Raw genomic sequence first — 27,331 nt, forward strand, 5'->3', positions numbered from 1 at the left:
ATATGGTAAGGGAGCTCTGTGGAAAGGCCCACATGACAAGGAATAAGGCCTGTTGACAGCCAAAAGAGTGAATCTGAAAGCAGACCCTCCCTCAGTCAAGTCATGAGATGACTGCAGCTTCAGCCAACACCTTAGTTGCAGTCTTGTGAGAGAACCTGAGGCAGAGCCACTTTGCTAAGTCACTCTTGGGTTCCTGATCCATAGAAACTGTGAGATAATAAATGTTTGCTGTTTTCAGCCACCAAGTTTGGAATAATTTGTTACACAGCAATAGATAATACAAATAAGTAGATGTGAAAATTATATAACTTAAGATTTTAAGTTTAATATCCTATGCTACTCTAGGATACAACAAACTTTTAAAATATAAAATAAAAACAACAATTACTAATAAAAATGTTAAGCTGACATTAAAATATAAAAACTTCTGTTTAAAAGACACCATAAGTAAATATAAAAGCAATAGTTTGAGAAATAGCATTTTATAACATATATAACACAGTGAGTCCCCATGCAGAATTACTATATAGACTACAATCAATCATAAATCATTAACAACCATTCAGAAAAATGGACAAAGGCTATGAATAGCCAAGTCGGAAGAAAAAAAAGGTAGTAAATGAACAAATAAAAAGATGTTCAACTTTACTAGTAAACAGGGAAATGCAAATTAAAACAATAGTAAAATACTATCTCATACTCCTCAGACTGGCAAAAATAAAAATATTTGACAATACCCTAAAACAACTGAATCCACTGATCAATCTGAACACCACAGAGAGACACACAGATGGCAATAAGTACACAGCACACCTAGGAGGTATTCTTGAAAAAATCAAATCTGTATTTAATCAAGGCTCTAGATCTGTTTACAGAAAACACAAGAGATAAAGAACAAAAACTACATCAAACAGATGGAATCAGCAAAACCCAACATATGACAAATATTATAGAACAAACTACCTAGAGGCAAAGAGGAGAGAAATCTCCAAATAAAAAGAAGTTTAAGAGATTTATTAACTAAATGCAAGCTGTGGACCCTGTTGGATTTGAATTTGAACAACCTCTGAAGGGGGAAAACTGTCAGATAAGTGGGAAAATGTAAACACTGAACATTTTATAACATTAAAAAGTTACTGTTAATTATCATATTAAGTGTGATAATGGAATTGTCATATATGTATGTTTGTGTACACACACATGCATACACACATATAAGGAGTCCTTATCTTTTAGAGATATATACTTTAGTATATACCATATACTTTAGTAATTACAGATGGAATGATATCTGAAAACGTGCTATAAAATCATCTAGGGAATGAGGAAGTGAAGGCATATGAGACAAGATGGACCATATACTGATAGTTGTTGAAGCTGGAAGATAGATACTGGGAGTCATGGGGTTTCTTATATTATTATCTCTACTTTGATTGACATGTAAAAATTTCCATAATGTAAAGATTTTTTAAGGCTAGGCACAGTGGCTCACGCCTGTAACACCAGCACTTTGGGAGGCTAAGGTGGGCAGACTACTTGAGTTTAGGAGTTCGAGACCAGCCTGGACGACATGGCAAAACCTCATCCCTACAAAAAAATACAAAAATTAGCTGAGTATGGTGGCACATGCCTGTAGTCCCAGCTACTCAGGAGGCTGAGGCATGAGGATCTCTTGAGCCAAGGAGGTTGAGACTGCAGTGAGCTGAGATCGCACCACTATATTCCGGACTAAGTGACAGAGTGAGTCAACCGCTTCAAAAAAAAGAAAAGAAAAGAAAAAAGATTTTTAAACAGCTGGCAATGTTAAGTCATGAAGTAAATGTGGAGAAATAAAATTTTCACATACTGCTGACAGGAGTGAATGGGTACAAATCGTCAAGCCCTTAAGTACAAATCTGAAATCCAAAAAGCTCAGAGAACATTTTTTTGGGACTCATTTGGCTATAACACCAGGCCTGAGCTGTGTGAGGCTATTTATAATCTTTATTTATTCCTCTTAGTTCTCTTTATTTATTCCTCTTAGTCTTACGGACTAGTACCAGTCCATTGCCTGTTAGGAACCAGGCCACACAGCAGGAGATGAGCAGTGGGCAAGCCAGCAAAGCCTCATCTGTATTTACAGCTGCTCCCCATCACTTGCATTACCTCCTGAGCCCTGCCTCCTGTCAGATTAGTGGCAGCATTAGATTCTCATAGAAGCAAGAACCCTATTATGAACTGCACATGCACAGGATCTAGGTTGCACACTCCCTATGAGAATCTAATGCCTGATGATCTGTCACTGTCTCCAATCACCTCTAGCTGTGACCAGCTAGTTGCAGGAAAACAAGCTCAGGGATCCCACTGACTCTACATTCTAATGAGTTGTATAATTATTTCATTACATATTACAATGTAGTAATAATAGAAATAAAGTATACAATAAATGTAATGTGCTTGAATCATCTCCAAACCATCCTCCAACCCCCAGCCCGGTTCGTGGAAAAACTGTCTTCCACATAACAAGTCCCTGGTGCCAAAAAGATCAGGGACTGCTGGTCTATAGAATACCTGCTAGGAGTATTCCATAATGTTACCACATTACATTTAAAAAAATCAGAATTCTGAAATACACCTGGTCCAAAAAAATTTCAAAGGGATTCTGGACCTGTACAATCACTTTAGAGTACAATTTTAACATAATCTTGTAAAGATGAAATGGGCATAATTCACAACCAGCAATTCTACTTTAAGCATATACTCTAGAAAAACTAATCACAGCTTTTCATTAGAGTATGTATACTGTGGAATTTTGACGACAGCATTCTTTGTAATAATGAAAAGTTGTAAACAACCTAAATAATCAATAGAAAAATAATTTGGTCACACACTGGAGTATTATACAATGATTAAACTCGATTAACTAGGATTTATAAATATCAATACCAACAGATGTAAAAAGATGTAAAAAAGAATAAGGGCTAGTAAAAAAATTTGCAAAGCAAGACCTACATGTTACTATTTATGCATTTTTTAAAAATCCAAAACAATAAAATACATTATTATAGATACAAATATGTAAGGTAAAGTATAAAAATATACACTAGAAAGATAAACTGAAAATTCATGTAGTAGCTACCTATGGAATGTTAAGGAGATTAGACCTAGGATGGAAAAAAGGAAGGCTACAGGATTTCAAGTTTATTTTTTTTTATTTATTAATTTTTTTTTTTTTTTAAATACACAGGGTCTTACTCTGTCACCCAGGCTGGAGTGCAGTGGCATGACCACAGTTCACTGGGGCCTCAACCTCCAAGGGTCAAGTGATCCTTCCACCTCAGCCTCCCAAATAGCTGGGACTGCAGGCCCATGCCCCCATGTCCAGTTAATTTATTATTATTATTATTTTTTTTTTTGAGACAGAGTCTCACTCTGTTGCCAGGCGCTAGGCTGGAGTGCAGTGGCACAATCTCGGCTCACTGAAACCTCCGCCTCCCCGGTTCAAGCAATTCTCCTGCCTCAGCCTCCCGAGTAGCTGGGACTACAGGCGCACGCCACTGTGCCCAGCTAGTTTTTGTAATTTTTTTTAGTAGAGACGGGGTTTCACCATGCTGGCCAGGATAGTCTCGATCTCTTGACCTCGTGATCTGCCCACCTCGGCCTCCCAAAGTGCTGGGATTACAGGCTTGAGCCACCGCGCCCAGCCCGAATTTATTATTTTTTTGTAAACATGGGGTCTCCCTATTTTGCCCAGGTAGTTCTCAAACTCCTGGGCTCAAGCAGTCCCCTTGCCTTGGCCTCCTAAAGTGCTGAGATTACAGGCGTGAGCCACCAATTTTAAAACAAACAAACAAACAAACCCAGCTCATTTATTTTTAATGTTGTATTTCTTTTATAGACTACTGATGAAACTTAGGCAGAAGGGGTTACATTTATCTCATCTTCTCTTAAGCATTTATTTCTCATTAAACCTCAGAGGTCCAGGATGAAACCGCAACTCTTTCACCTAATTTGGTGCCCCCATAATCCTAAAATAAATTGCTTAGTTTTAGATTATTTGGGACTCTAGTCTAAGAGGTTTGCTTGAAACTCTACTCCCTTAGTAAGCACTAACCCAGTGTCTAAGAATACTGTACATAACACACTTAATGCTTGAGAACTTTAGTATCAGAATTCTATAACTCCAGATTGTATACAAATTCTATAGTCAACTTCAGAGTTACAAGCTACACAAAATAGACACAAATTTCTCCCACAATATAATTTAAGACAGAAGGCTAAAATATTTAAATTGAAGGGGAAAAAACACAGCTGATGTACATATTTAACATATTTAAAATAAAATTGCGCTTTTAATATTTTATCAATAGGTTTAACTACAATTTCAATATTTTATTTTTATTTTTCAATATATTAAAGAAGTCTTATTTATTCACTGATATATTAAAATGCAATCTTTAATTATATTTACTATAAGGTGTTTTTTAGTTTAATATACATTTTAATCAATTAGCATTCAATTGTCAGCTACCAAAATAAAAATGTATCACCTTAGAAAAATCACGTTTTTACAATGGACTATGGCTGCTGCTGAACCTTTTAAAATAATTCTTTAAAAAAGTACCTGCATTAACAAATGGGATTCCATCATATGGGACATACTGGGATTTCCACATCAAGCGTGTAGCAGGCTTGGCTGGACTTGGAGACTGACGGGTTCCCCAAACACTCTGTGTTTGCTGCTTGTGAAATGTTAGGACACTTTCTAATTCAGTCTCACTTACACAGTAGCCACGGTATGAATCTCCAATTTTCTGCATGTGGTAGAAATTAAACAAAATTACTAGCAAATACACTTCATTGCATAATAAATATAATGAGATGGCTGTCCCAGATGGAAGACTCATCACCTTTCACAAGACAATGTCATTTGTTCCCTCAGATCAATGGTCTATTACAACCACTGGGTCTGATTTGAATTCAACCAGTATCATCAAATGGGTATTTTGTAGGTATTTGTTAGGGAATATAATGCCAAACTCATTGCCATACTATCTTTATCAACTTCTTGTTTGAGAGAAAGAATATTTAGAAAAGATAACTTACAAGAACATATAATGTATATCCATTATTTCTGATACTTAAAACTCTATCCTGGATCAAACCAGATCAGCATAAAACTAGCCACAAAGTGCTCATTCCCTGTGGGTTTCATTCCTTTAATGAAATGAGTTTTTTTTTTTTTGGTGGAGTGCGGTGGGGGGGAGAAAGGAAAGAGGAAGGTAAGAAGGAAGGAGGGAGGTAAAGATGGAAGGAAGGAAAGAAGGAAGAGGAAGAAAATGCAGGCAGGTAGGAAGGATGGAAGCCCTGAGATTAATTTTGATAGGATGCCATGCATCTATTAGAAACCAAATGAAAATTATGATTGACTGACAAAAATGATGTAGATGAATTTGCTCATTATATTGACATTCTTCTTATAAAGATCCTTCTTTGAGGCCAGGCCCACTGGTGGCTCACACCTGTAATCCCAGCACTGTGGGAGGCTGAGGCGGGCAGATGACCTGAGGTCAGGAGTTTGAGACCAGCCTGGCCAATATGGCAAAACACGTCTCTACTAAAAATACAAAAATTAGCTGGATGTGGTGGCACTCGCCTGCAGTCCCAGCTACCTGGGAGGCTGAGGCACGAGGATCCCCTGAAACTGGATGGCAAAGGTTGCAGTGAGCTGAGATTGTGCCACTGTACTCCAGCCTGGGCAACAGAGCAAAGCATTGTCTAAATGTCTTAAAAAAAAAAAAAAAAAAAAAAGAGCCTTCTCTGAGAGAAATTTGTCTGGTCTTAGTACCAAAAATAATTAATGGTTTGCTTATGTATTACGAAAATAAGCATAATTTTTAAATCTAACAGGCACATGATTTAGTAACTACATTTCCTCTTTTGAAAAGCAGATACCTAGATTACAGACAAGTATATGTATACATACACACACTGTTGGTTAAGACACGTATTTTCTTAAGACTTCTATTTTATGTTCCCATTCTTGTCTTTATTGTTTAGCTCCCACTTTTAATTTCTACCTTGCTAATATATTTTACACATTTTGTAAGTTCTCTTAAATTCTTTCTGAAACAAGAAAAGGCATAAATAATGTAAATAAATTGATATTATCTACACACAACCATTTGAGTATCCCTGTACTAGAGGAGAAACTTTTCCTTTTTTTTTAATTTTTTTTGATAAGAAGTTTCACTTTTTTTGCCCAGGCTGGAGTGCAATGACACAATCTCGGCTTACTGCAACCTCCACCTCCCGGGTTCAAACAAGTCTCCTGCCTCAGCCTCCCGAGTAGCTGGGATTACAGCCACCATGCTTGGTGAATTTTTGTATTTTTAGTAGAGATGGTGTTTTGCCATGTTGACCAGGCTGGTCTTGAATTACTGACCTCAGGTGATCCGCCCGCCTTGGCCTCCCAAAGTGCTGGGATTATGGGCATGAGCCACCATGCCCGACCAAGGAGAAACTTTTTCTATACCAACACAAAATATGTTAACTGTGGTCTCTTACAATGAAATGCATAGACCTAGAATTGATTCCATGTATGTTTCCCCCTTAGAGGAAATAAGAGGTGTGGGCAAAGAAGTCTTGTTCTTCCTCATTAGACTAAATATTTTACTTTGGAAGAATACATTTAACAAATAAAAAGGTATCAAATACTGTTGTGGCTGTACTTTTGGTCATAATAGTTAAGAGATAATCTGATGCCAAACAACACATTATCTGAAGTTTCCTCTAAAAATAATGAAAATGCTTATGTTTATAATTTTTCTGCTAGCCTAGAAAACTCTTTATCAAAATATTCACTACAAATAAATGAGTATAAATTTTAGCTGTAACACTATAATTTATTTATAAATAAAATTAATAGAATATATGTCGATAAATAAAAAAAATCAGAATAATATAATCAGAACCATATATACTTATAAATAGGCCTAAAGATAACATTTTAGTACAGTATTGAAATTTGTCTAGTTAATATACTTTTGGTCAAATCAAACATTATTAAATGAGAAATTCAAAAAATAAAAACGATTACTAAACAATATTTTGAACCAAAGGCAGAAAATGTTTCCTCAGCCATTAACCAAAAATTTTATCACTGATAGAGCTTGGGAGAGAAGAAAGAACACCTTACTGGTAAAGAAGTGGTTGTTCACCTTGGACAACCATACTCAAGTCTGTTGGATAGTAGTACCCAGTTTCTTACAAGATATATGATGACTTTAGGTAAGCCATACAAGGCACCATAGTTGTAACATAAGGTGATTTGGTTGCATGATTGTATTAATAAATGCTCTAATATCCATGGCATTCCATGAGGTTTATAATAATGATTTTTATTTTTTATTTTTATTTTTTTTGAGATGGAATTTCGCTCTTGTTACCCAGGCTGGAGTGCAATGGCGCGATCTCGGCTCACCGTTGCAACCTCCGCCTCCTGGGTTCAGGCAATTCTCCTGCCTCAGCCTCCTGAGTAGCTGGGATTGCAGGCACACGCCACCATGCCCAGCTAATTTTTTGTAGTTTTAGTAGAGACGGGGTTTCACCATGTTGACCAGGATGGTCTCGATCTCTTGACCTCATGATCCACCCGCCTCGGCCTCCCAAAGTGCTGGGATTACAGGCGTGAGCCACGCGCCCGGCCCAATAATGATTTTTAAAACCCTCATCAGACAATCACAACAGTAACTTTAGGAAGCCATTAAAAAACTATGACTAACAAAAAGTAGGGGGAGAAAAACCTAAAAATACACACACACATATATGTACATACACATACGTACTCTACTTAGAAAAGCAACAACGATAATGTCCTAACAAATGTAATATACACAGCATAAGGTTTCTTATTAGAAATTTTCTCAAACTATTAAAATAGAATATTTTTCTTTCCCTCATTTTAAGATTTGTTCTAAACAATGAAGTATTCTGATAGTTAAATATTTATTACCATCTATGGTTTGTATATAGAATAGGCATGGTCCCTTTCCCAAAAAGTCTAATTGTTATGTAACACTGAACAACCCAAGCTAGCAAATTTTTTTTTTTTTTTTTGAGACGGAGTCTTGCTCTGTCATGCAAGCTGGGGTTACAGCAGCATGATCTTGGCTCACTGCAACCTGTCTCCTAAATTCAAGCAATTCTCCTGCCTCAGCCTCCTGAGTAGCTGGGACTACAGGTGCCCGCCACCACACCCAGCTAATTTTTATATTTTAGTAGAGATGGGGTTTCGCCATGTTGGCCAGGCTGGCTAGTCTCAAACTCCTGACCTCAAGTGATCTGCTTGCCTTGGCTTCCCAAAGTGCTAGGATTACAGGAGTGAGCCACCACACCTGGCTTAGGCTAGTAAATAATTAAGAATGACAATTAATACTAAAGAATTTAAAGAGAGAAATAGGTGAAGGCTAAAATAATCATTAGGTAATTTATAGAAAAGATATGCAGGACTTGCACTGGGATTTAAAAAATTGTTAGAAATGGCAAGTAGAAGAAAAAAGTGACACACAGGAAAAGGAAATAAAAATGAGTAAAGGGAGAGCTAAAGAAAGATTCTGGAGGCCGGGCGTGCTGGCTCATGCCTGTAATCCCAGCACTTTGGGAGGCCGCGGCGGGCGGATCAAGAGGTCAAGAGATTGAGACCATCCTGGCTAACATTGTGAAACCCCGTCTCTACTAAAAATACAAAAAAATTAGCCAGGCGTGGCGGCACAAGCCTGTGGTCCCAGCTACTCTGGAAGCTGAGGCAGAACAATCACTTGAACCCAGGAGGTGGAGGTTGCAGTGAGCCGAGATTGTGCCACTGCACTCCAGCCTAGTGACAGAGCAAGACTCCGTCTCAAAAAAAAAAAAAAAAAATTCTGGAGTATCTGTCAAAAGCAGGAGGACTAGGTTAACAAGAATGAAGATGAGTTTGAGAAAAGTAGGAAATAAAGTAGGACAATACCAGATTATTAAAGGCTTTGAAAGCTAGCTACAGTGGCTAAATTATGTGGAAAAAATAACAAGATTTATTGGGCATTGAAAGAAGACAATAAAAATAATCTTTAAATACAAGTACTTTTAGAAAAATGAACATTAGGGTCAAGAAACAGTAGAGTCAAAGGGAAGGCTATTCCTGTAATCAAGCACAACAGGAAAAAGGTCTATGGAAAAATGGACCAAAAAGAAAAAGACATTTTGAAGGAAAAACTAAAAGAACCTGGTGACTACTGCTGGGCATAAGTGGCTCATGTCTGTAATCCCAGCACTTTGGGAGGCTGAGGTGGGCAGATCACTTGAGGTTGGGAGTTCGAGACCAGCCTGGCCAACACAGCAAAACCCCGTCTCTACTAAAAATACAAAAATTAGCAGGGTGTGGTGGCACACGCAAGTAGCCCGAGCTACTCAAGGGGCTGAGGGAGGAGAATTGCCTGAACCTGGATGTCGGAAGTTGCAGTGAGCTGAGATCGTGCCTCTACACCCAAGTCTATGTGACAGAGGGAGACTCCATCTCAAAAAAAAAAAAAGAAAAGAAAAGAAAAGAAAAATCTGGTGACTATCTAAAACGTGGGAAAGGACGAAATTAGTATAAAACATTATGCCTGGCTATCTAAAGAAATGGTACTCGTCATTACACACACATGGAATTTCAGAAGTGGAGCTACTTGTCACATGGTAGATGATTTCAGTATGGGATATGGTGAATTTGAGGTAAAATTCAAATAAGCCTTCAAGCAAGTAGCCAGATATCTGGGACAAGAGGAAGGAAGAATTCAAAAACTGGTGGCCAGCTATGGTGGCTTACACCTGTAATCCCAGAACTTTGGGAGGTCGAGGTGGGTGGATCACCTGAAGTCAGGAATTTGAGACTAGTCTGGCCTACATAGTGAAACCCTGTCTCTGCTAAAAATACAAAAATTAGCCAGGTGTGGTGGCACACACCTGTAATCCCAGCTACTTGGGTGGCTGAGGCACAAGAATTGCTTGAATCCAGGAGGCAGAGGTTGCAGTGGGCTGAGATTGCACCACTGCACTCCAGCCCGGGGGAAACAGTGAAACTCTGTCTGAATAAACAAACAAACAACAAAGTGATGCAGACTTGGACATCATTTTCACAGATGTGAGTTGACAGTCAACAAAGTAGGTAAGTGCTCCAAAAGATAAAATACAGAGAAAGAAGACAAGGTCAGTAAGTGGGCCTTGAAGAATTTTCTACTGATAATATGAAAAAAATAAAAATAAAAATAAGTACAAGCAAAGAAAGAGAAGAAATAGTTGAAAAGTATTGCAGAGAAACATGATAGTGAAGTTTCATGAACTACGAGGGAAGAGTTGCAAGAGAAGAAATGATGGTAAAATGTTAAGAGATTTATATAACCTCTGCTTTAACAGAGCTTAGAATCTCTAAGAATTAAAGAATCAATGAGATCAGATTTAACATAAACACAAACAAAATATTGTAAATATAGCCTATATTAGTTGTATTCAACAGTGGCATTTGGGGATGAACTGTGGTTATAACCAGTTAAGTAATTCTAGGTAGCGATTATTTTTAACTCACCTCACAGCTCCTGAGACGGCAGGCCCATATAGGTGTGTTAGAGGAAAGTGGCTGAAGAGGTGCCACAAGAGGTTCTTCCAGCATTCTGGGATAGGGGAGAAATATATATAAACATGTAGTTCAATGAACACACAAAATGCATTCAATTACTTTATCTTCTTAATATCAAAGATAATATATTGAGCTTATCAATAAGAGATCTGAACAATAACTACAGATTGATCTGATAGGTATTTTAGTTATCATTTTCTGTAACCATTACTATTTTATTAACTGCTAAGTCAAAGACCTAAGTTTCTTCTTCCAGGAACATGTAGTCCCAACAAATTCAACTGTTTTATATATCTCTCCCAAAGCTTATTTTGTACTCTTATTATATAACTGTTTTCATTTATCAAAAAAAAATAAATTTGACTAGTTCAGAGTAATATTATGTGTCACTTCTTGGCCTTTTGGCTAAGATCAAGTGAAAAGTAACATTATGAAGTTCTAAGATTAAATGTCAAAATATTGTCTTAATTCAAAAACACTTTTATGGAACAATTAAATAATATAAACCATGTACATATTTCCCTAAAATATCATAGTTTTATTTTAAAGGAAAAACAAAAACTGAAATAAAAGCAAAAAAAATTTTAAACACATTACCACAGAGAAATTCTATGCATAAAAATGTGATTAAACAATTAAAAAATTTTAGGAACTATAATGACCGTTACTTTATTCTAAAAAGTCTGTTAGCGTCAGATTAAATAAATTAATAAAATTTTCATACTGCTTCAAAAGATGACAAATGTCACTGAGGAAAAATGGCGCTTCTGACATTTATAGCTTCCAAAGTAGCCTCCTTATTACCAAGATGCCTTAAAATAACTAAAGATATATTTGATGACAGTACCGTCTATTTTCTGATCTTCTCCATATTCAGCCAGCTTTAAATGTGATAATCTGTAAAAAGACTTCCATGGCGATATTAAGAGATGAGCTCCTCTTTCGCATGGACTCACCTGGTTACTGACTTTTTGGGCAATGTGAAGGATGACTGTGGATGAAGAATGTAATTGCTAGGATTGTCAGCTAGAGTATCCACGCTTACAGTTGATAAGTTTCTGTCACTGGGTTTCTCTTCAGGGACATCTCAACAACAAAAACAAGAAAAAAGTAACATCAGTATCTTGAATAAGACCATAAGAATATACCTAACTAAAGCTTATGTATTTGTAATAGGTAAGGAAAATTTATGCTTTATTGAGAAAAAGGAATAATGCTTTATTGAGAATTTCTCTGGTACTTGTTTACTTTAAATTATAATACTGACTATCATAATTTCATAATTAAGTTTTAGAATTTATATTGAATAGACAGGATATAAAAGTAGTAGAAATAATTGTATATTAAGAGTTCTATAAATATATAGGAAAATGTAAAACTAATTTTGTTTATATACTGTGCTCATAATGTTTTCAGTAAATTATATTTTTCTCTTAAGTCTTAATGACTATTAACAAAGAATGTTAATACAAAGGTAAAAATATCTGCCCTAAACCATTAGCTATGAAGCAACAAAACAGTACAGCTCTGAGGTTAGAAAACAGATTCAAATAGAGGAATGGGAGGAAAGCAAAAAAAAAAAAAAAAAAGAGAACTAACAGGCATATTATTAAACAGGTAAAGAAAGAATATATAAAGAGAAATAAAAAGCACGATTCTCCTTTCTGAACCTGAAGGGGCCAAGTTGAAAGAGGAAAAGAGCAAGAAGATAAAAAGGGTGGTTTTAAAAAAAAGTAATGAGTAACATGGCTTATAAAAATACTGATAAAGAGGCCAGGTGAGGTGGCTCACGCCTGTAATCCGAACACTTCCGGAGGCCGAGGTGGGTGGATCATGAGGTCAGGAGTTCAAGACCAGCCTGACCAACACGGTGAAACCCCATCTCTACTAACAATACAAAAATTAGCTGGGCATGGTGGTGTGTGCCTGTAATCCCAGCTACTCAGGAGGCTGAGGCAGGAGAATCACTTGAATTTGGGAGGCAGAAGTGGCGGTGAGTGGAGATGGCACCAATGCATTCCAGCCTGAGTGAGAGCGAGACTACGTCTCAAAAAACAAACAAATAAATAAATTAAAATTGTTAAGGATATAAATAAAAACTTCAGTAGCTATTAGCACTATATTCTTGCTATTGCTGCTGCTATTGTTACTGTATAATTAAGAAGGATTTTTTTTATGCTCACTGGTCATTTGGGAGGAAGCAGAAATCAACCAGCTTCATAGAATTCCAAAATGAAATAGACAGCTAACCTAGATAGGAGTTGAAAAATGAACTTTGAATTTATTTGGGCCAGGAACCGTTTTCTAATTATTCAATTCATAATCCTTTACCTTAAAGAGATCAATTTTAGCACTGACTTTCAAGAGGTGATTTTTCTAAAATATTTATGTTTTAAAAACACTCTCAAACCCCCTATATCCCATTGTTACTCACCCCGAGGACTATTCACATCCACAAGCTGCCCCTGAGGTATAATCACTTGTGCCATTCCTGTCTGGGTAGATGGAATTACACGAAGTACCTGTCCATTTTCTGATGGGCTGGCAACGATCATCTTGGAAGCATTAGGAAAAAAAAATCAAATGCATATGCCTACACTGATTTAACAAAAATTATTAGTTAAATAAATTACTAAACACATACCTAGCTCTATGGTGGATTCTATGATTTCCCCCATTTTATAGATGAAAGAATTGAGGTACATAATCATTTTTCCAAGGTCTCACAACTGATAAGCGGTAAAGCCAGGATTAAAAACAGGCACTTTGACGCTAATCCTAGGGTCTTAACCATCAGCAGTCTTAATCATTACACATGCATGAAGTCTAATTACTTGGTAATCTGAATTAGTCTGTCTGGACTTAATACATTTACCTTTTGCCAATTAGTGTATTATTCATGCATGTTTCACCTATTTGTGTGGCTATCATTTGTCTTATGGTTAAAGTCATTTTCACTAGTTTAAAAATGGTAACTTGTTAAATGCCTAATTAAATAGGATTTATGTTTGTATCTGAGCATTTATATATAACTTCTACAGTTCATAAAGAATACTACAGCGTGCCCCAAAAGTCTGAAAACACAGGGAAAATAGTATATTTATTGTACTTTTTTCAGTTTAACAACTGAACCCACTCCCTCAAATTTAGAGGAATATCAACTAAAAAGGCATATGAAGTTGAAGAAAAACTTTTGGACCTATCATTTGAAAGTATAACTAATACAGTATTTGAAATTAAGCTTATCTGATGCTTCCAAGACTTTTTGGACATCACATAAATTTTATTACTTATTACTCTCCTATTGACACAGTATTACAGTTTTATCCGAAGTTTCCTGACCTCTTCAGTGCAGGTAACAATCCTTAATCATTTCAATCCACTTTCCCAGACTCCCCTTTTGCTAGGTAAAACATGAAAATATTGCTGATGCTTGACAGATTATAGTTCATGTCTGTAATCTCAGTACTTTGGGAGGCCAAGGCAAGGATCGCTTGAACCCAGGAGTTTGAACTTGGGCTACCTGTCTCTACAAAAAAAATTTAAAAATCAGCTAAATGTGATGGCATGTGCCTGTTGCTACTCTGGAGGCTCGGGTGGGAGGATCACTTGAGCCTGGGAGGTCAAGGTTGCAGTGAGCCATGATCATGCTGCTGTACTCCGGCCTGGGTGACAGAGCAAAACTTTGTCTTGAAAAAAAAAAAAGGGCCATTTAAAAAAATGCAAATATAAATTTAAAAAAATTAAATGTTGGGGGAAAAAACTTCAACAAACTAGAATGCTTTAAATATTAATATAACATAAATAGTTTCCAGAAATTAAGAATGGGAATTGTTTCCTTCCTTCCCCCAGTGTTTAACAAGTTTCTTGAGATAAAAATATCCTGCCACAACACATCACTTTAGCATGAAATAGCAACTGTAAACTCTGATGAGAACAACTGCTTACACATGCTGAGTGCATACTAAGTGGCAAGACTTTGAATGCATTACCTCATTTAATCCTCATCACATGTATATCAAGTATAAGCATTTTATAAATGAGGAAACTGTCACACAGAGGTTACAAAACTCATACAAGGTTACACAGAGCTATTTAATGGTAGGCTATGATTGAAGCAATCTGACTCCTTTAAACCATCCCTCTGTACTGCCTCTCAGTATTTGACAATGCTACTTAATCTAAAAAAAAAAAAAAAAAAAAAAAACATAAAAACCCTACTGGACATTAAAAGGCAACAGTAATAATATTGTTTTAAATTCTTTACCCCTTATAATGACATTGAATATCTGTGAAAATATATATTTAACTTTTAGGATTGGGGAAAGGAAAAATATTCATTCTTAGAAAATGATTGCTGTGGTTATTTTTAAATCCAAATTAAACAAAATTAAGTTGTTACAAGTTATTCAATCATATTTAAAATTCATAATTAAGACTGGTATGTAGAATATCCTCTTAATTTTGAAACTATGTTTCCCAAGCATAGAAGAGAAGAGTCTCATTTATTTTCTCACTTCTTAGCTTATTCTCCCCGGTACCTAAAAAACTATTTTCAATCAATATAATCTGACAGTGATAATAATATTACTTTTCCTATTTTTAAAAAACCAGCTAATTATCTTTAATCTTTGCAATGAAAGCAAACATGGTTTTGATGAGTCATCTGCTACAACACATTCTATTTCAGGCAGACCATGAAAATTATCAGAAAACTTTAGCTGAGTGGTCTTTTACCTGCTGGGCTCTTTGTGTACAATATTTCTAATAAACCCAAAAGACCAATTCAGCTTCACTCCAAAAACCTCTTCATCCATTGCAGATTCACTCACTATATAATCTTGATTAATAACTTTTATATAAAAAGTCATATTGGGCCAGGTGTGGTGGCTCACACCTGTAATCCCAGCACTTTGGGAGACCAAGGCAGGTGGATAACCTGAGGTTAGGAGTTTGAGACTGGTCTGGCCAACATAAGAAACTCCGTCTCCACAAAAATACAAAATTTAACTGGGCATGGTGGCGGGCAACCGTAATTCCAGCTACTCAGGAGGCTGAGGCAGAAGAATCGCTTGAATCCGGGAGGCAGAGGTTGCAGTGAGCCAAGATCATACCACTGCACTCCAGCCTGGGTGAGAGAGCAAGACTCCATCTCAAAAAAAAAAAAAAAAAAAAAAAAAAAAAAAAAGTCACATTGAAAGAAAAGAAATGTATATTTCTTTCAAAAAGCTTCATTTGGCTGATGGCAGTGGTATGTCCCTGTAGTTCTAGCTACTCTGGGGGCTATGATTGTGCCACTGCACTTAAGCCTAGATAACAGAGTGAGACATACCTCTTAAAAATAATAAATTAATTAAAATAAATTAAGAAAAACAAAACGCTTAGCTACAAACCCATAGCCAACATCATAGTAAATGGGCAAAACCTGGAAGCATTCTCCTTGAAAACCAGCACGAGAAAAGGATGCCCTCTCTCACCACTCCTGTTTTTTTTTCACCACTCCTACTTAACACATTGGAAGTCCTAGCCAAAGCAATCAGGCAAGAGAAAGAAATAAAGGCCATCCGGGTAGGAAGAGAGGAATCTGAACTATCTTTGTTTGCAGATGACATGATTCTATATTTAGAAAACCCCATATTCTCAGTCCAAAAGCGCCTCTAGAAGATAAACAACTTCAGCAAAGTTTCAGGATACAAAATCAATGTACAAAAATCACTAGCATTCCAATATACCAACAACAACCAAGACAGCCAATTCAGGGAAGGGAATTCCATTCACAATTGCCACAAAAAGAATAAAATACCTAGGAATACAGAAAGGTGAAAAATCTCTACAATAGGAATAACAAAAGGCTTGTAAAAATTAGCTGGGCGTCCTGTAATCCCAGCTACCCAGAAGGCTGAGGCAGGAGAATCGCTTGAACCTGGAAGGCAGAGGTGCAGTTAGCCAAGATTGCGATCATACCACAATACTCCAGCTTGGGTAAAAAAAAAAAACTCTATTTAAAAAAAAAAAAAAAAAAAAAAAAAAAAAAAAATTACAAAAACCTGCTCAAATAAATCAGAGAAGATACGAACAAATGGAAAAAAATCCATGCTCATGGATAGGAAGAATCAATATCATTAAAATGGCCATACTGCCCAAAGCAATTCACAGATTCAATGCTATTTCTATCAAAATACCAATGGCATTCTTCACAGAACTAGAAAAGACTATTTTAAAATTCATATGGAACCAAAAAAGAGCCCAAATAGCTAAGGTGATCCTAAGCAAAAAGTACAAAGCTGGAGGCATTATGTTACCTGACTTCAAATTATACTACAAGGCTACAGTAACCGAAACAGAATGGTACTGCTACAAAAACGGACATACAGACCAATGGAACAGAAGAGAGAGAGAGCGCAGAAACAACGCTGCACACCTACAACCATTTGATCTTCAACAAAGCTGACAAAAACAAGCATAAAGGAAACAACTCCCTCTTAAGTAAATGGTGCTAGGACTACGGGTTAGTCATACGCATAAGACAGAAGCTGGACCCCTTCCTTGTTCCATATACAAAAATAAACTCAAGATGAACTAAAGATTTAAATATAAAACCCAAAACTATAAAAACCTGGAAGACAACCTAGGCAATACCATCCCAGACAGGGGAATGGGCAAAGATTTCAGGACAAAAACACTAAAAGCAAAAATTGGCAAATGCAATCTAAATAAATTTAAGAGCTTATACATAGCAAAAGAAACTATTAACAGAGTAAACAAACAACCTAAAGAATGGTAGAAAATATTTGCAAACTATGCACCTGACAAAGGTCTAATATCCAGCATCTATATGGAACTTAGGCAAATTTACATGAGAAAAACAACCACATTGAAAAGTGGGCAAAGGATATGAACAGACACTTTTTTTTTTTTTAAGTTCTGGGATACATGTGTAGAATGTGCAGGTCTGTTACATAGGTATACATGTGTCATGGTGGTTTGCTGCACCCATCAACCTGTCAACTAGGTTTTAAGTCCTGCATGTATTAGGTATTTATCCTAGTGCTCTCCCTCCCCCTTCACCCCGCTCCCTGACAGACCCTGGTGTGTGATGTTCCCCTCCCCGTGTCCATGTGTTCTCACTGCTCAACTCCTACTTATGAGTGAGAACATATGGTGTTTGGTTTTCTATTCATGTATTAGTTTGCTGAGGATAATGGTTTCCAGCTTCATCCATGTCCCTGCAAAGGATATGAACTCATTCTTTATGGCTGCATAGTATTCTATGGTATATATGTGCCATATTTCCTTTATCTAGTCTATTATTTATGTGCATTTGGGGTGGTTCCAAGTCTTTGCTATTGTAAGTAGTACTGCAATAAACATAAATGTGCATGTGTCTTTATAGTAGAATGATTTATAATCCTTTGGGTATATACCCAGTAATGGGATTGCTAGGTCAAATGGTATTTCTGGTTCTAGATCCTTGAGGAATCATCACTATCTTCCCCAATGGTTGAACTAATTTACACTCCCATCAACGCATAAAAGCGTTTCTATTTCTCCACAGCCTCCCCAGCATCTGTGGTTTCCAGACTTTTTAATGACTGCCATTCTAACTGGTGTATGATGGTATCTCATTGTGGTTTTGATCTGCATTTCTCTAATAATCAGTGATAATGAACTTTTTAAAATGTTTATTGGCCACATAAATGTCTTCTTTTGAGAAATATCTGTTCATATCCTTCACCGACTTCTTGATGGAGTTGTTTTTTCTTGTAAATTTGTTTCCTTGTAGATTCTGGATATTATACCTTTGTCTGATGGATAGATTGCAAAAATCTCCCATTCTGTAGGTTGCTTGATAGTTTCTTTTGCTGTGCAGAAGCTCTTTAGTTTAAGTATAACCTATTTGTCAATTTTGGCTTTCGTTGCAATTGCTTTTGGTATTTTAATCATGAAGTCTTTGCCCATGCCTATGTCCTGAATGGCACTGCCTAAGTTTTCTTCTAGGGTTTTTATAGTTTTAAGTCTTTAATTCATCTTAGTTAATTTTTGTATAAGGTGTAAGGAAGGGCTCCAGTTTCTGTTTTCTGCATTTGGCTAGCCAGTTTCCCCAGCAACAGTTATTAAATAGGGAATCCTTTCCCCATTGCTTGTTTTCGTCAGGTCTGTCAAAGATCACATGGTTGTAGATGTGGTGTCTCTGTTCTGAGGTCTCTGTTCTGTTCCATTGGTCTATACACTTGTTTTGGTACCATTACCGTGCTGTTTTGGTTACTGTAACCTTGTAGTATAGTTTTAAGTCAGGTAGCATGATGTCTCCAGCTTTGTTCTTTTTGCTTAGGATTATCTTGGCTATACAGGCTCTTTTTTGGTTCCATATGAAATTTAAAGTAGTTTTTTCTAGTTTGAACAGGTACTTTTCAAAAAGAAGAAGACACACATGCAGTCAACAAGCATATGAAAAAAAGCTCAATATCACTGATCATTAGAGACATGCAAATCAAAACCACAATGAGATACCATCTAACACCAGTTAGAATAGCTATTATTAAAAAAGTAAAACAAAAAAAAATAACAGATGCTAGTGAGGTTATGGAGAAAAGAGAACACTTATACACTGTTGGTGGGAGTGTAAATTTGTTCAACTATTGTAGAAAGCAGTAGTTGTAGAAAGCAGTATGGCGACTCCTCAAAGAGCTAAAAAAACAACCACCATTTGACCCAGCAATACTATTACTGGATATATACCCAGATGAATATAAATCATTCTTCCATAAAGATATATGCATGTGAATGTTCATTAAGGCCCTATTCACAATAGCAAATACATGGAATGAACCTAAATGGCCATCACTGACAGACTGGATAAAAAATATATGGTACATATATACCATGGAATACCATGCAGCCAAAAAAAAGAACAACATCATGTCTTTTGTGGGAACATAGATGTAGCTAGAGGCTACTATCCTTAGCAAACTAATACCAGAACAAAAAAACAAGTATAGCATGTTCTCACAAGTGTGAGCTAAATAAGAAGAACTTATGAACACAAAGAAGGAAACAACAGACACTGGAGGGTGGAGGGTGAGAGGGAGAGGAGAAGAAAAAATAACTATTGGGTACTAGGCTTAATACCTGGGTGATGAAATAACCTATACAATCTGAGTTTACCTACACAACAAACCTTCACACGTACCCCCTAACCTAAAGGTTAAAAGTTAATAAATAAATAAAACTAAAAAAATTTAAAAAACAAAAACAAATAGCTCCATTTGGTAGGAGATGTTGATAAAGGGGATGTTGTAGCATGTGCAGGTATAGAAAATATACATATATGAAAATCTGTGTACCTTCTGTTCACTTGATGATGAACCTAAAATTGCTCTAAAAAATACAGTTCACTGAAACAAAACCAAAAGTTCCACTAAGCTTCCGGGAATATTCTCTTTCTGATTTTCAGTTATTTGAAGAAAATTATTTCTAATAATCCCTGTTTCTCACATTTTTTCCATACTTCATTTCATATGTTTCCTATTTCATGGTTTCATATACTCTTCTGTTCTATCTCCTACCTAAACAATGTAAAACCACCTTTGTATTCACTTTGTACAGAAAGTTTAGTCCAATTACAAAGAGTGTTAACTTTTTTTAGACTCAAATAACTTTGCCTGGAAGGGTACCATATGTAAAATGACAACCCTAAAAGGGTTCAGACTCCTTTATCTTCCTGTTGGGAAAAAAAACTCAGACTTTCTAAATGTTCTGATAGCAACTAGAATAAATGTCAAACAAACGGGAAACTACAGAATTATTTCATTCTGGACGTGAAAAATATTAAAATGCACTTGGTTCACATTTAAATTATTTGTTGAATATTAACCTCTGCTGGTGATGCAGTATGGTTATAGAATCTTACTCCTTCTTTGCCTTTCAGTCCTGGTATAGGCCCAGAAAGCCTGAACACAAACAAAAAGGGCTCCCCTGTACATAGTCACCTCTCAACCAATTACTCTTAACTGTAGAATCTAGATAACTCAATTTGGTTGGATCATAAAGGAGCAAAATGGCATAGATTAACTGTAGAATGCTCTAGATTATGAAGAGAAACAAGGGCTAATTCTAGGTAAAATGACTACTTGTGTTATAATTTATAATTACAGTTATGCTTTAAAAAATAACTTTTATTATGAAAGTAATAAATACTCATTGTAGAAAACTTGGAAAATTCAGCTAAACAAGAGACACATTGTCCTTCACAGTATTACTTATGTTAAGTACATTCTAAATAACCAGAGAGCAACTTAGAAGTTTTGCTCAGTAATTTTCCATATGTCAGTCAAAACAATCTTTCACTTCTTTGGTTCAAACTATGAACTTGGTCAAAAATACTTTTAGCCAACAGTTTGAAAAGTATTTAAGAATCCTGATTTTTTTTAATCTCTGTGCATTGTTACTCACGTGGCACACATTTACCTACAAAGATCAGCAAGAATATGCCGAATTCTCCATACGCTAGCAGTACCTACCTCCACTGCTGTCTTTTTCTTCAAGAAGGCATACCAGAAAGTGGTATGCAGGTCAGTGAGATGCTGATAAATCAAAAACTGGAGGTTAGGCCAGGCGCGGTGGCTCATACCTGTAATCCCAGCACTTTGGGAGGCTGAGACAGGCAGATCACGAGGTCAGGAGTTCAAGATCAGCCTGGCCAACATGGTGAAACCCATCTCTACTAAAACTACAAAAATTAGCCAGGTGTGGTGGCACATGCCTGTAATCCCACCTACTCGAGAGGCTGAGGCAGGAGAACTGCCTGAACCCAGGAGGCGGAGGTTAGAGTGAGCCGAGATTGCACCACTACACTCCAGCCTGGGCTACAGAGCAAGACTCTTGTCTTAGAAAAAAAAAAAAAGCAAACAAAAAACAAACAAACAAACACTGGAGTTTAGTTCTGTGTGTGTATGTGTGTATGTGTATATTTACACACACAAACACATGCGCGCGCACACACACACACACACACACACACATTAAATGTAAGTTACACATCAACTCTGGCAGGTTAGAACTAGTTACAGATGTTACATTTCCAGTTGAACTCAAAGCACCAGTGTACCCAAACACAGAGACTGATAAGTACTGTTTAAAGTACTTTTTGTAGTCCTGAATGGAAACCTTTTAAAATTCTTACATAAAAATGAAAGCGATGGAAACAGTATTTTAAACACAATGTAGCTGGGTGCTGTGGCTCACCCCTGTAATCCCAGGACTTTGGGAGGGCAAGACGGGTAGATCACCTGAGGTCAGGAGTTTGAGACCAACCTGGCCAACATGGTGAAACCCTGTCTCTATTAAAAATACAAAAAATTAGCCATGTGTGATGCTGGGCCCCTGTAATCCCAGGTACTCAGGAGGCTGATGCAGGAGAACTTCTGGAACCTGGGAGGTGGACGCTGCAGTGAACCAAGATTGTGCCATTGCACTCTGGCCTGGGCAACAAGAGCAAAAATCCATATTAAAAAAATAAACAGGGGAGGAGGATCCAAGATGGCCGATTAGGAGCAGCTCAGGATTGCAGCTCCCAGTGAGAGCACAGAGGGACTGCAGGGAAGTTCACATGGCAGCTGGGTGGAGCCCACAGCAGCTCAGCAAAGCCTCTGCAGGCAGACTGTGACTAGGCTGCCTCCTCGCTGGGCAGGGCACCCCTGAAAAAAGGCAGCAGCATGACAGAAACTTATAAATAAAGCCCTACCTCCCCGGGACAGAGCACTTGGGAAAAAAAAAAAAAAAAAAAGGTGTTTATGAGTTCTGCTGCAGCAGACTTAAACGTACCTGCCCAGCAGCTCTGAATGGAACAACGGAGCTCACAGCTCAGCACTTGAGCTCCTATGAAGGATAGACTGTCTCCTCAAGCAGCTCCATGACCCCCGTATATCAAAATAGCCACCCCATAAAAGAGAGCTCAGACTGACATCTGGCGGGTATCCTTCTAGGACAAAGATAGCAAAAGAAGAAACTGGCAGCAACCCTTACAGTTCTGCAGCTGCTGCAGGTGATCCCCAGGCAAGCAGAGCCTGGAGTGGACCTCAGCAGTCCTACAGCAGAGGTGCCTGACTGGTGGAAGGAAAACTAAGAAACAGAAAGAAAGAAAGAACTTCATCATCAACAAACTGGATGTCTACTCAGAGATCCCAAATGAAAGTCAATAACTAAAAGACCACAGGTAAATAAATCAACAAAGATGGGAAGAAACCAGCGTAAAAAGGATGAAAACACCCAAAACCAGAACACCTCTCCTCCTCCAAGGGATCACAACTCCTCACCAGCAAGGGAGCAAGGCTGGATGGAGAATGAGTCTGATGAATTAACAGAAACAGCCTTCAGAAGGTGGGTAATAAGAAACTTCACTGAGCTAAAAGAACATATTCTAACCCAATGCAAAGAAACTAAGAACCTTGAAAAAAGATTTGATGGAATGCTAATGAGAATAAACAGCTTAGAGGGGAAGATAAATGAATTGATGGAACTGAGAAACACAACAGGAGAACTTCATGAAGCATACACAAGTTTCAATAGCTGAATTGACAAAGCAGAAGAAAAGATATCAGAGGTCGAAGATCAACTCAATGAAATAAAACGAGAAGGCAAGGTTAGAGAAAAAAGGTTAAAAAAAATGAACAAAGTCTCCAAGAAACATGGGACTATGTGAAAACACCTAATCTACGTTTGATAGGTGTACCCGAATGTGACGGAGAGAACGAATCCAAGCTGGAAAGTAATCTTCAGGATATTATCCAGGAAAACTTCCCCAACCTAACAAGGCAGGCCAACATTCAAGTACAGGAAATACAGAGAACACCACAAAGATATTCCTCAAGAAGAGCAACTCCCAGGCACCTAATCGTCAGATTCACCAGGGTCAAAATGAAGGAGAAAATGCAAAGGGCAGCCAGAGAGAAAGGTCGGGTTACCCACAAAGGGAAGCCCATCAGACTCACAGCAGATCTCTCAGCAGAAACCCTACAAGCCAGAAGAGAGTGGGGGCCAATATTCAACATCCTTAAAGAAAAGAACTTTCAACCCAGAATTTCATATCCAGCCAAACTAAGCTTCATAAGTGAAGAAGAAATAAAATGCTTTATGAACAAGCAAGTACTCAAGAGATTTCATCACCACCAGGGCACCTTTACAAGAGCTCCTGAAAGAAGCAGTAAACACAGAAAGGAACAACCTGAACCAGCCACTCCAAAAACATACCAAATGGTAAAGAGCATCGACACAATGAAGATACTACATAAACTAAAGGGCAAAACAGCCAGCTAGCATCAAAATGGCAGGATCAAATTCACACATAACAATATTAACCCTAAATGTAAATGGACTAAATGCTCCAATCACAAGACACAGACCGGCAAATTGGATAAAAAGCCAAAATCCATCGGTATGCTATATACAGGAAACACATCTCACATGCAAGGATACATAAAGGCTCAAAATAAAGGGATGAAGGAAGACTTACCAAGCAAATGGAGAGCAAAAAAAAAAAAAAAAAAAAAAAAGCAGGAGTTGTAATTCTCATCTCTGATAAAATAGACTTTAAACCAACAAAGATCAAAAGAGACAAAGAAGGACATTACATAACAGTAAAAGGATCAATGCAACAAGAAGACCTAACAATCCTAAATATATACGCTCCCAATACAGGGGCATCAAGATACATAAAGCAAGTTATTAATGACTTACAAAGAGATTTAGACTCTCACACAATAATACTGGGAGACTTTAGCACCCTACTGTCAGTATTAGACAGATCAATGAGACAGAAAATTAACAAGGATATCCAGGACTTGAACTCAGACCTGGACCAAACAAACCTAACAGACATTTACAGAACTCTCCACCCCAAATCCACAGAATATACATTTTTCTCGGCACCACATCACACCTACTCTAAAATTGACCACATAGTTGGAAGTAAATCTCTCCTCAGCAAATGCAAAAGAACAGAAATCAGAACAAACAGTCTCTCGGACCACAGTGCAATCAAGTTAGAACTCAGAATTGAGAAACTAACTCAGAACCGCACAGCTTCATGGAAGCTGAACAACTGGCCCTTGAATGTTGACTGGATAAACAATGAAATGAAGGCAAAAATAAAGATGTTCTTCGAAACCAACGAGAATGAAGACACAACGTACCAGAATCTCTGGGACACACTTAAAGCAGTGTCTAGAGGAAAATATATAGCAATAAATGCCCACATGAGAAGCAAGGAAAGATCTAAAATCGACAACCTATCATCAAAATTGAAAGAGCTAGAGGAGCAAGATCAAAAATCTCAAAAGCTAGCAGAAGACAAGAAATAACTAAGATCAGAGCAGAATTGAAGGAGATAGAGACACAAAAAACCCTTCAAAAAATCAATAAATCCAGGAGCTGGTTTTTCGTAAAGATCATCAAAACAGACCACTAGCCAGGATAATAAAAAAGAAAACAGAGAATAATCAAATAGATGCAATAAAAAATAAGGGGATATCATCAAAGATTCCACAGAAATACAAACCATCATCAGAGATTATTACAAACAACTCTATGCACATAAACTAGTAAACCTAGAAGAAATGGATAAATTCCTGGACACTTGCATCCTCCCAAGCCTAAACTAGAAAGAAGTCGAAACCCTGAATCGACCAATAACAAGGGCTGAAGTTGAGGTAGCAATTAATAGCCTACCAAAAAAAAACCCTAGGTCCATACGGGTTCACAGCTAAATTCTACCAGACATACAAAGAGGAGCTCGTACCATTCCTTTTGAAACTATTCCAAACAATCCAAAAAGAGGGGAATCCTTTCCAAATTATTTTATGAGACCAACATCATCCTGATACCAAAACCTGGCAGAGACTCAACAAGAAAAGAAAACTTCAGGCCAATATCCATGATGAACATAGATGCAAAAATCTTCAATAAAATACTGGCACACCGATTGCAACAGCACATCGAAAAGCTTATCCATCATGATCAAGTAGGCTTTATCCCAGGAATGCAAGGCTGGTTCAACATAAGCAAGTGTATAAACATAATTCACCACATAAACAGAAACAAAGACAAAAACCATATGATTATCTCAATAGATGCAGAGAAGGCCTTTGACGAAATTCAACAGCGCTTTATGCTAAAAACCCTCAATAAACTAGGTATTGATGGAATGTATCTCAAAATAATAAAAGCTATTTACGACAAACCAACAGCCAATATCATACTGAATGGGCAAAAACTGGAAGCATTCCCTTTGAAATCTGGCACTAGACAAGGATGCCCTCTCTCACCACTCCTCTTCAATATAGTATTGGAAGTTCTAGCCAGAGCAATCAGGCAAGAAAAAGAAATAAAGGCTATTCAATTAGGAAAGGAGGAAGTCAAATTGTCTCTATTTGCAGACGACATGATTGTATATCTAGAAGACCCCATCGTCTCAGCCCCAAATCTCCTGAAACTGATAAGTAACTTCAGCAAAGTCTCAGGATACAAAATCAATGTGCAAAAATCACAAGCATTCCTATACACAAATAACAGACTTAAAGAGAGCCAAATCAAGAATGAAATGCCATTCACAATTGCTACAAAGAGAATAAAATACCTAGGAATACAGCTAACAAAGGATGTAAAGGACCTCTTCAAGGAGAACTACAAACCACTGCTCAACAAAATCAGACAGGATACAAACAGATGGAGAAACATTCCATGCTCATGGTTAGGAAGAATCAACATCGTGAAAATGGCCATACTGCCCAAAGTAATTTACAGATTCAACACTATCTCCATCAAGCTACCAATGACCTTCTTCACAGAACTGGAAAAAACCACCTTAAACTTCATATGGAACCAAAAGAGAGCCCACATAGCCAGGTCAATTCTAAGCAAAAAGAACAAAGCTGGAGGCATCACACAACCTGACTTCAAACTATACTACAAGGCTACAGTAATCAAAACAGTATGGTACTGGTACGAAAACAGAGACATAGACCAATGGAACAAAACAGAGGCCTTGGAGGCAACACCACACATCTACAACTATCTGATCTTTGATAAACCTTACAAAAACAAGAAATGGGGAAAGGATTCCCTGCTTAATAAATGGTGTTGGGAAAACTGGCTAGCCATGTGCAGAAAGCAGAAACTGGACCCCTTCCTGACACCTTACACTAAAATTAACTCCAAGGCCGGGCGCGGTGGCTCAAGCCTGTAATCCCAGCACTTTGGGAGGCCGAGGCGGGTGGATCATGAGGTCAAGAGATCGAGACCATCTTGGTCAACATGGTGAAACCCCGTCTCTACTAAAAATACAAAAAATAAGCTGGGCATGGTGGTGTGTGCCTGTAATCCCAGCTACTCTGGAGGCTGAGGCAGGAGAATTGCCTGAACCCAGGAGGCGGAGGTTGCGGTGAGCCGAGATCACGCCATTGCACTCCAGCCTGGGTAACAAGAGCGAAACTCCGTCTCAAAAAAATAAATAAATAAATAAATAATAAATAAATAAATAAATAAAATTAACTCCAGATGGATTAAAGACTTAAACATAAGACCTAACACCATAAAAACCCCAGAAGAAAATCTAGGCGAAACCATTCAGTACATAGGTGTAGGCAAGGACTTCATGACCAAAACACCAAAAGCACTGGCAACAAAAGCCAAAATAGACAAATG

At 37.3% G+C, this 27,331-nt stretch overlaps 1 protein-coding gene across 38 annotated transcripts in view; it reads right to left on the minus strand.

Moving 5' to 3' along the window:
• CARF (calcium responsive transcription factor) overlaps positions 1-27,331 on the minus strand; it is an 89,250-nt gene that overhangs the window by 28,037 nt on the left and 33,882 nt on the right. For 36 of the 38 annotated variants that reach the window (XR_004269130.1, XR_004269129.1, XR_004269126.1 and 33 more), the window contains 4 exons: positions 13,068-13,188; positions 11,590-11,719; positions 10,583-10,667; positions 4,604-4,793 (listed from right to left, as the gene is read on the minus strand). Coding sequence is in view for 13 of the 38 variants with exons in the window: in XM_032278608.1 (XP_032134499.1) it covers positions 4,604-4,793; positions 10,583-10,667; positions 11,590-11,719; positions 13,068-13,188 (526 nt within the window). In the remaining 25 variants the exon portion in view is untranslated. Of the gene's footprint in view, positions 1-4,603; positions 4,794-10,582; positions 10,668-11,589; positions 11,720-12,816; positions 12,884-13,067; positions 13,189-27,331 lie in introns of those variants that run through there. The other 2 variants (XM_032278615.1, XM_032278617.1) reach the window with 2 other exon arrangements.

The sequence above is a fragment of the Sapajus apella genome, unplaced genomic scaffold (assembly GCF_009761245.1).
Source record: "Sapajus apella isolate SASKATOON/1434 unplaced genomic scaffold, GSC_monkey_1.0 scaffold10, whole genome shotgun sequence".
NCBI lineage: Eukaryota > Metazoa > Chordata > Mammalia > Primates > Cebidae > Sapajus > Sapajus apella.